The sequence below is a fragment of the Aphis gossypii genome, unplaced genomic scaffold (assembly GCF_020184175.1).
Source record: "Aphis gossypii isolate Hap1 unplaced genomic scaffold, ASM2018417v2 Contig00476, whole genome shotgun sequence".
NCBI classification, from domain to species: domain Eukaryota; kingdom Metazoa; phylum Arthropoda; class Insecta; order Hemiptera; family Aphididae; genus Aphis; species Aphis gossypii.
Window position 1 is genome coordinate 80,705 of NW_026083125.1, and position 10,708 is coordinate 91,412.

At 30.2% G+C, this 10,708-nt stretch overlaps 1 protein-coding gene and 1 pseudogene across 1 annotated transcript; both read left to right on the plus strand.

The window, feature by feature from the left end:
* On the plus strand, positions 1–2,261 carry LOC126554357 (uncharacterized). The gene is made up of 3 exons (XM_050209441.1): positions 1–550; positions 895–1,122; positions 1,183–2,261. The coding sequence occupies exons 1-3, from the start codon at positions 1–3 to the stop codon at positions 2,259–2,261; spliced, it is 1,857 nt and encodes a 618-aa protein (XP_050065398.1).
* A 3,211-nt stretch (positions 2,262–5,472) lies between these two features.
* On the plus strand, positions 5,473–6,369 carry LOC126554358 (uncharacterized; annotated as a pseudogene).
* Positions 6,370–10,708: the final 4,339 nt, after the last annotated feature.

The following is a 10,708-nucleotide window of genomic DNA, read 5'->3' on the forward strand; positions in this document are numbered from 1 at the left end:
ATGACTAGTAAACCAAATGATGAAGTTTTTCAAAATTTAGAAGATCCTGGTGAATGGCCTAGTAATTTAAGCGTTAGAGAAAGAGATATAATTATCGAAAAAGGCCCAATTGAAATAACCAATCACGATTTTCCAATAAAATCTAGTGATAATGTAGCAAAGAGAAAATTCACAGTTGAACATTATAATAGAATTTTATCTAATGGCGAAAAAGTTAAACGTAGATGGTTAATTTATTCAAAGAAAAAAGATGTTGTCTATTGTTTTTGCTGTAAACTTTTTGGAAATTCATGTGGTAGTGGTTTGGCAGATTATGGGCTGGACGATTGGAAACACATTTCAGAGAGAATAAAAAGTCATGAAAATTCTCAGAATCATTTACTAAATACTGAAAAATGGATTAGTTGTGAAATAAGAATGAAGAAAAACATAACAATTAATAAACAAAATTTAGTATTAATTAGAAAGGAAACTGAACATTGGAGGGCAGTTTTGACTCGTATTCTTCATATTGTACATTATTTATCAGAACGAAATCTTGCTTTTCGTGGTAAAAGTGACACATTATTTACTTCAAATAATGGCAATTTTCTTGGACTTATAGAAATGTTAGGAAAATTCGACCCCATAATTATAGAACATATTCGTAGAATCCAATCAAAAGAAATACATGACCATTATTTAGGAAAATCCACACAAAATGAATTTATTAATATGTTGGCGTCTTTTGTATCTAATACAATTTACAAAAAAATAAGTTCTGAAAAATATTATTCAATTATACTTGATTGCACACCAGATTTAAGCCATAGAGAACAGCTATCCATTGTATTACGTTGTGTTAATATGCATTCTGAAAAATTAAAATTGAAGAACATTTTATCAAATTCTTAGAAATCCATTCATCGACTGGAGAAAATATTAGTTTGACTATTCTTTCAGAATTAGATAAAATTGGCTTAGATATAAAAGATTGTAGAGGGCAGGGATACGATAACGGTGCTAACATGAAGGGCAAGTATAAAGGAGTACAAGCCAAAATTCTTCAAAAAAATCCAAAAGCATTTTTCACTCCATGTGCTTGTCACAGTCTAAATCTGCTATTAGGAGATATGGCAAAATGTAGTTCAAAAGCGATGACATTTTTTGGTATAATGAATAGAATATATACTATATTTTCAGGTTCTCCTATTAGGTGGTCTATTTTAATAAAAAATATTCCTAATTGCACAGTAAAACGATTATCAGAAACTAGATGGGAAAGCAGAATTGAGAGCGTAAAACCTATAAGATATCATACTGCCTTAATTAGAGATTCTCTTTTAGAAATAGCTGAAACTACAAATGATTCTACTATAAAAAGTGAAGCTGAATCACTTGCGTTAAATGAATTGGAAAATTTTGAATTTATTGTGAGCGTAGTGATATGGTATGACCTTCTTCTTTCAGTTAATAGTGTTAGCAAAATATTACAGTCAAGTGATATGAACTTGGATGTCGCAGTTAACGGTTTAAAAGGTCTACTAAAGTTTTTGAAAAATTATAGAGATACTGGATTTACTTCCGCAATAGTTGATGCAAAAGAGATTGCAACTATTTTAAAAATTAATCCTGTGTTTAAAGAGACAAGGATTCGAAAAATAAAACGATTATTTACCTATGAACAAGATGATGAACCAATCAACTTGAATAAGACACCAGAAGAAAAATTTAAAATTGAATATTTTTATCAAATTGTAGATACTGCTATACAATCTATGGAGTTACGTTTTCAACAATTTGAGGAGTATTCTAATATGTTTGGGTTCTTATATTCTCCTGAAAAATTACGTAATATAAGTGAAAATGACTTAATGAAATGCTGTTTTGATTTGGATATTTCTCTGAGGGATGGTGATAAACACGATATTGATGGCGCAGAACTTTTTTCTGAATTAAAAATTCTCAGACAAATGATACCTGAAGAAATTAATAAGTCTATCGAAGTATTACAGTTTATAAAAGATCTTCAGAATCCATTTCCTAATGCTACTGTATCATATAGAATATTACTAACTATACCAATAACTGTAGCCAGTGCAGAAAGATCTTTTTCTAAGTTAAAACTCATAAAATCATATTTAAGGACATCAATGACTCAAGAAAGGCTAACTTCACTTGCAATATTATCTAATGAAGAAGACATAGCTTCAAACTTGGACTACAATGAAATAATAAATGAATTTGCGAGAAATAAAGCAAGGAAAGTAAACTTTGTATAACCTAACTATAAGCGTCAGTGTTTAGTGTATTTTTACTTTTTAATGTGTATAATATTATAATATTTTTAAAAAACTAATATCTAATTATAAAGTATTTATTAAAATTGTAATTTTTAATGATATATTATATTAATTATTATTAAGATTCTGATGCTAAGAGCACCATATTATTATTGAGTGGATACGGTTTCAAAAATTTACCAGGCCTCGCCCCCCCCCCCCCTAAGGCCGGCTCTGACTGTAGCAATCGAATCGTATTATCGTGCGGTATCGCGACTGTAGGCCTTTTATCTTTTTGTATTATGTTATACGTGTGATAATTTTGGTGTCACAATGTTAGTCGTGCATTGAAGTTGTACCATGCAAAATGAGCAATTCTTCAACTATTTAAACTTACAGTCCACTTGAATCTTAATTTTTTCTTTCTTAATTTATTCCTAAGCCTAACGATTTGACAATAACAAATAAATATACTATTATTTAAATTTTTTATTACAAGTATTTTCAAATATTTAAATAGTTTTTTTTTTTTAAATTATAAATATCTTTAAATGGATCACCCTTTATATTATATAAACATAAAATATAATATATTATTATTATATAAATATATATTATATAATATCATATTGTATGAATATAATTTAAGAAATGATATTCATAATTTATAATAAATTCTTCAAGTGTATTTTATCGGATAAAATATATATTAAATTTTATACAATAGGTATACATAATATAGGTACATAATATTCAAAAATTCTTATAAAAACAACAAAAATAAAAATAAAAAATTATTTAAGTTTTTTTTTATATACCTATTGTTATACACTTTTTTTCATAGGTTTTGACCCATTTTTTATACACTATTGGACTCCGACTCAAATCAGAATTGCTAAGACATCTTCTACAAAAAATCAAAAACTTAGGGTTTCAGCAGATGCAACAGGTGGTGTTTGTAATAGAATATCTAGAGTATTTGATAATAGGTCAGCGTATATGTTCTTATATGAAATACAAGCATACTTTTCTGAAACCCCTGCTATTCCAATTGCGCATATGATATCAGAAAAGCATGACACTGAGACAATTCGTCAATGGTTGACAAGATGGAAGATAGATATCGGTTCACAAGTACAAGAATTTACCAGTGATCAATCTTTGGCTTTAATGGTAATTTCTTTTACACAATTTAGTAGCCTTCAACGGTACATTGAGGAATGTTTCAAAATATTGAATGGGCGTCAATTTGAATTGCCACTCTGCTTCATAAGAAATGATGTAGCTCATTTTATGAAAAATTTATCAACATGGAAACCGTTGAAAGACTTAAAATCTTCAATGAGCAGAAAGTTTTTCTTACAGTCATATGCACTTATAATGCAATCAACATCATTAAATGAAGCAAGAGAAATAATAAAGTCAATTTTAATAGTTTTTGGTGTCAGTCCAACCGATGGAATGAAGATTTGTGAAAATGAACATACTGATGAACGTACCATAGTTGAAGAGAAACGATTACAACTACGTAAAGCTATTGCTGGAGCGCCAAATCACATTTTAGACTTGGAAAATGAAACTTTCAATGGAAATTTAATTAAGGAAGAAATATGTCATGTAATTTAATTATTTGATTTAATATACCAATTAAATACTATAATGCAGTGGTGGCCAAACCGCGTTTCCCTAGCCGCACGCGGCTCGCCACATAGACTTGCGGCTCGCATCTTATCGTAACATTTTTACAAACACATTTTTTTAATATGAATTTATGTATTACATAATAATATGACTTTTTTCTTTTTTTTTTTACATTTATTTTGGCTCTTCCATATTTATTAATACATTTGGTGGCTCGCGCGTCTCTTCTCGCTGGCCACCCCTGCTATAATGTTATCACTTTCGGTATATACAATTTTTAATAGAACTTAATTATTATTAACATTTTTAACAATAATTTATTATTATAATACAAGAAAAAAACTTTAAAATGTTGACAAAATGATTTTTGTTAATATAAAAATAAATAAATATAACGATCATCAATATTTTTTTAGTGATTAAATAAATCTTTAAAAATGATACAGATAATAATTACAATACTCGTATTACATATAGTTGAAATAATTAAGATGCATATAATGTTATTTTATAACCTACTTACTTATAAGATTAACCGTATTTATTAATTTCAGAATAATACAGTTCAAGAATTTGATGACGATCTGTTACTCTTTAGTGATGACATTTTACATAACATATCATTTAAAACATGGGCACAATCAATATCATTAGAATGCGGAGAATTAGTTGAAGATGGCGACCATAAAAATGCACAGTACATACCCACCGTGATTCCATTTATTCTTAAGTCATTAGAATTATTACCCGTATGGTCAAATGTCATGTGTAAAGCTTTCAAGTTTCCGGTAAAACTTGGAAGTAGTAGTGCATCTGAAGCTAGTTTTAATAATGTTAAACATAGGATATTCAAAGAATTACCATGTCGAGTAGACGATTTTATTCAAAATCATTTGGATTCTTTGGACGGAGCAATGATTTTGTACGAAGCTAATGAGTTAGAATCTTGTAAAAATCAATTAAATACAATGGAAAACATAGATGGCTTAATGAAAAAAAGTAACGAAAAATCTACGAACAAAACAATTAGGGGCAATTGTAATGCTTTCGAGGATACGCCAATAACATTCGTTGATAACAGCTTACCCTCAGTAGTATTTGAGAAAATAAATGATGACGAAATAGTAGCAGTAGAAAATTGGCGTGGAAAAGGCGAGGTTAAGTCTACAAAAAAAAACAAACATATTTTTCAAATGATTCGAACGCTTTATATGCAGATCTTAATTTTCGAACAAATAAAAAGTCTTTAGGTGTTATTTTAAATGGTAGTTCAAAAAAAAAGAAATGCAGAATAATTAATAAGAATAAAATTGAATTACTAAATACATGTGCGTTTGATACTTTGGTTTAACTGTTTGCTTGTGCAACAACGGACAGTATTCAATTTGGAAAATACATTTTTGATGAAAACAAATCAGGACTCTTCTTTGAAATTCTTCGATGTCTTACGAAAAATGGTGTAACTAATAAAGTATATGACTTGAGAGTTAACATATTATATTATATATTTCCGCACCATGAACTTTTACGATCTATTGTACGTGTTGGCTGTCACTGTCACATAAGGGAAATGGTCAATAAAGTATTGAATGAGGTAACTATGGCAGATGAAATCCATAGATGCTCCAATGACCAATGTCAACGGCCAATGAAAACCGTACCACTTACGTGTATTCCGTATTCATCTCACACTGAAGATTTTGGGGATTTACAAGTACATATTGATGGCTTAATAAAATTAAAAACAACATTATGCAATTTTAATAATTGTGAAGGTTTATGGACTATTGAGACAGTATTGAAAAACCACATTTTAATTGAAGTTTCGAACATACCAGAAGGTAAACACATTTTTTTTATTATTGTTTAATGACAAATTTCCATACGAAAATTAAAAATAATTTTTTAATGGTGTAATGTAAATAAGATTTTAAAACAATTAATGTAGTATAATTGTATGTTTTATGCTTAATAGTAGTCTTAAACATTAGTACCTACATAAATCAAATTTAATTATTTCTTATAACAAATTTTAAAATTGTTTAATAATCAAAATTTGCCTACTGTCCAATCCTCTACAAATAGAATATCATTATAGTTTAAATTTATGCTATCTATTTATATATTTTATTTCAGATAAATTATTCTATCAAGACTCTAAAAATGAAGACGAAAACTTATTAGATGCAGTAGAAGCAGTGTATGGGGATGTTATTTGTAGTTTGGAAAGCATACCAACTAGAATAACTATTATGAATACACTTTTTATTCTACGTGGAGCAGCTGTATTTATTGGAAAAAGATTTACTGCAAGAACAAGTTTAGGACATTATGTAGCAGTAGCACTTAGAAATGACGGGCATTGGGAAGAGTATGATGATTTCAAACACAAACCTAACCGATATCAAAAATAACAAAATACGGTGTACAAATTCTTTTATACACAAAAGAAAATCAAGAACCCTAAGTATTATTACAATTAATACAAATTGTTCTTATTTTAATATTGCTTAATTTTAAAGACAAAAAGGTTATCTATTGGAAGTTTTTTTTTTGATATGGTTGATACTTGATATTACATATTTTTACATTTTTTTGTTAAATATTCAGCTAAGTATTTATAAAATTAGTCCTTTATCGCCGTTTTATGATATGTGTTATTAATTATTATCCTCTCCAGTCGGTCAATGTGCTAATTAAGTCGCCAATCGCGACTATCCATAGTCCCACCATGCGGTCATGTACTATATTATGTCATCGAAATCGTCGTTAAAAAAAGCCCCTAGAAAAAAGACCTCGTAATGATATACGTGCCAGATTTTTCGGACGAAATGTCCTGAAATTTTTTTTCAAGAATAAAAAATATTATTTACTTTTTACATATCTTATATATTTTGATAAAAATAAATACAAATACAATATAAAAATAAACAATTAGGCATAATGTCTCAAAAGTGAAGTTTGATTTTTTTTTTTTTAATTTACAGATTTATAGATTTCAGTATAGAATGATTTATAGAATCAATACAATTAAATGATCAATTATTTAGTTAGAAAATTTTCCTAATCATTTTTTATAATCTATAATTATATTATAGCATAGTTACAAATTATGTCTTGTACCTACTTTATTTATTAAAAGGAAGTTTTTTTTTTTTTTTTGATCAAATATTTTTGCTCAAATTTACGTTTTTTAAATGCTTATTAGAGTGCTGTTTAAACGCTTATTTTAATGATATGCTGTAAATAAACCATATATGTTTCATATGATTTAAAACGAGGATAAATATAATAATAAAAGGTTAAAAAATCAATTTATTTATTCGGGATAACAAGTATTAATGAAAATAAAGATAAATAAATAAACAAACTGAAAATATTATTATAATAGTTTTGATAGTGAAGATAATAATAACATGTCTAAAAAAGAATATTTAAAAAAAAAGTAGGTACCTCATAGGTTTATAAAGAAGTTGGGAAATTTATAACATATCAACCGTTATTCTTTTTTGCTAAAAACTGATTGTCCGCAAAATGATAGTATACTAAAAAGTGTTGTAAGTTGTTTTTTTAATTTTTGCAACATTTCATCAGCATGTCACCCTTTTTTTATTATTTGTTAAAAAACTGGTTGTCCGCAAAAATCAAAAATTAGTCCTCAAAATTACGCAAATTATCCGCAAAATAACGATTAAAATGAAAATCAAAAATCGCAAATATGCATGTTGTCGACATGGACCTGCGTCACTTGATGTATCGCTAAACAAATCGCCAGTTATTTCCTCGTAGGTATTGTTAAAGTGTTGTAGATTATTATTATGCAATAAGAATTGTTGATATTCATTTAATATTTCGTGTGTGACATGGGAAACGTGCTGTATTTGGGTTTCATGTTCCATTTTTAATTTTGTTTCGGTACCTTTATAGTTAAATGTAATTAAATTTTTTTTAAATCTAAGATTGTGTTAATTTTTTTCATTATATCTAATCCTATTATTGCGGGTGTGCATAGATTATCTACTACAATGATTCTGTGGTTTAATACTATCGATCCTATTTTTATGTGAGCCATAGTCGTTCCTAAAATTTTTAGTTTAGTATTATTTGCCGTTTTAAGGTAGAGTTCACTCTCGGGGGTTATTTTGTTACTTTTAATAACATTTTTGCTCACAACTGTTACATCTGCCCAGTGCCCCTGTATCTAATAGTAATGAAGTAATTTGGTCATCTATTTCTCCTGTTATTTCTATTTTTATTTTTTCTGTATAATTATCATAATAAGTATAAATGGTATTGTTTGTACTCGTATTTTTTAAGTTATTAAATGGCATGTTGCTGGTATTATGTGGATGTTCCTGTGCAAATCTAGATATCTGCGGAACTATCAGTTTTTTTTGTAAAAATCTAGTACAATTTCTTTTTATGTGTCCTGACATTCCACACAGAAAGCATCTCGGAGGACTGTATTGATTTCCATACGTATTATAGCTGGTTGGGAGAATCAGGGCCGGATTTAGAAATGTGGGGGCCCTCGGCCCACTCTTACAGAAGTATATATTATTTTTCGATTACATATTTTTTAAGTGAATTTAGTTTATTAATCTATTAAAATTTACTGCAAAACAATATTTTATTAGAAAAAAAAGTTAAAAATATTTACATTATAATATCAAAACAATAAAAAAAATTAAAAAATCGTGTTACAATAAGAGTAGTAAATTACATTTATTAGATAATGTGTACTGTCATTATACATTATTAAACACTGAAATTAAATAACAATTTTTAATCATATTATAACTTTGCGAGATTTTGTTGCCGCAAATTTTTCAACTACTTGAGAAAAATCTAATGTTCTTAGTATGTTACTTTCGATACTTAACAGTGCAAGCCCTGATAGTCGTCTTTGTGTCATCGAAGTTCGTAATCGGTTATTTATTAACTTCATTTTTGAAAATGATCGTTCTTCACTACAGTTGGACACCATCAAAACTAAATATATTCGCAACACTACTTCTATATTAGGAAATGTACACTGCAAATTATTTTCCTCAATAATTCTGTATAAAAACATTTCCCACTGCTCATTGTCTTTATGTGTTTCTATATATATTTTTATAAATGAACCGAACTGTATAAATTCGTTACCAAGTGAAGATTCTAAATCATTAGGATAAATGCTAACAAGATAATTTGCAGTAGATTGTAGCTCAGAAGTTTCTAAGTTTTGAATTTTATTTAAAAACCAAAACGTTGACAAATTGTTTCATAAGCACTTATTTTTTCGGTTAATGATACTATCAATTGATCAACTACTGAAATAAAGCTTTCTGTTCTACATTTTTCTTTTGGTGATAACTTGGTTGTTTCTGTTTGATTACTATTTAATGAACCTAGTCTTACATTTTTTTTCCGATTATGAATTTGCACATAATCTTTTGATCCTGACATTTCTTTTGCTTTTTCTTCATATTCCTCATATTTATTTCGTATTTCTCGAACAAATGATAAAAGAGAATTAAGGGCATTTACAGCAGTTTGAAGAACTATTTTCGGGTCTTGTAAAAGATGGCTTGTTAAATCAAACCTCTCTAAAATATCATTCCAAAAAATTACATAAAATGCTACTTCAAGTTGACACATTGATTCATAAAGTTTTTTGGATTCTGTACGCCGGGCACGTGTGTGGTTTTGAAGTCCAGGTTGGCGAGTTGCAGCGCCCATCTGATTAATTTTGAGTTGGTGTTTTTGGCTCGGTGGAGCCAAGTGAGCGCTGAGTTGTCGGTGAATAGATCAAAGTGACGGGATTCTAAGTATGGTCTAAACTTGTCGGTCACCCAGATTATCGCGAGGCACTCGCGTTCGACCGCGGCGTACCTAGTCTGCGTGTCACTAAACTTATTGCTCGCGTAGGCGATTATCCGTCTTTCCTCTGGTCTGTCACCCCGTTGGAAAAGGACGGCCCCGGCTCCTATTTCGCTAGCATCGGTTTGTAGGCAGAACGGTTTTCCGTAATCTGGTGTCGACAGTTTTGGTGAGTCGTACAGTGCGTGTTTTATTTTAATAAACTCCGCCTGTTCCACTTAGTCCCTTGTTTGAGCCTATCCGTTAGGGGTGCTATGGTGTCCGAGTAGTTGTCAACAAACTGGCTGTACCAGTTGCAGACGCCCAGGAATTTCCGTAGGTCCCTTACTTTGGTGGGTGTGGGAAAATTCATAATGCATTCTAATTTCTTCGGTTGTTTATCTATGCCGTCGGAGGTGACTAGGTGTCCGAGAAATGAGATTTCGGTCGATCCGAAACTGCATTTTTCGGTGTTGCATGTCAGCCCGTGTCTCTGTAGACGTTCCAAAATTTTGTCTAGGTGGCACTGGTGTTCGTCTGTGGTGTTTGAAAACACCACTATGTCGTCTAAGTAGACACGTACGAAGTCGTCCAGATACCCCCTCAACACTTCGTTCATTAGTCGTACAAAAGTCATGGGGCTGTTTTTGAGGCCGAAAGGAAGTACTCGAAACTGGTATAGACCCTGACTCGTCCGGTATGCCGTGTATTTTTGTGCGTTTTGGTTAAGCGGTACTTGCCAGTATCCGGACTTAAGATCCAAAATGCTGAAAATTCTCGCACCTCGCATTTGACGTATCAAAGTATTGAGGTCGGGCATTGGGTAAGCGTCGGACTCAGTGACGTCATTGAGCCGTCTATAGTCGATGCACAGTCGAGGCGAGCCGTCTTTCTTTTTTGCTAAGACTACGGGCGCCGCCCACGGGGATGTGCTTTGTTCTACGAGCCCCTGTTGTTCCATA

Bases quoted from the DNA above. Each gene is read 5' to 3' on its own strand.
- LOC126554357 (XM_050209441.1), top strand. From the start codon at position 1: ATGACTAGTAAACCAAATGATGAAGTTTTTCAAAATTTAGAAGATCCT. The intron at 551-894 runs GTAAAAGTGACA...TCAAATTCTTAG, and splicing joins ACGAAATCTTGCTTTTCGTG to AAATCCATTCATCGACTGGA. The intron at 1,123-1,182 runs GTAGTTCAAAAG...CTATATTTTCAG, and splicing joins ATTAGGAGATATGGCAAAAT to GTTCTCCTATTAGGTGGTCT.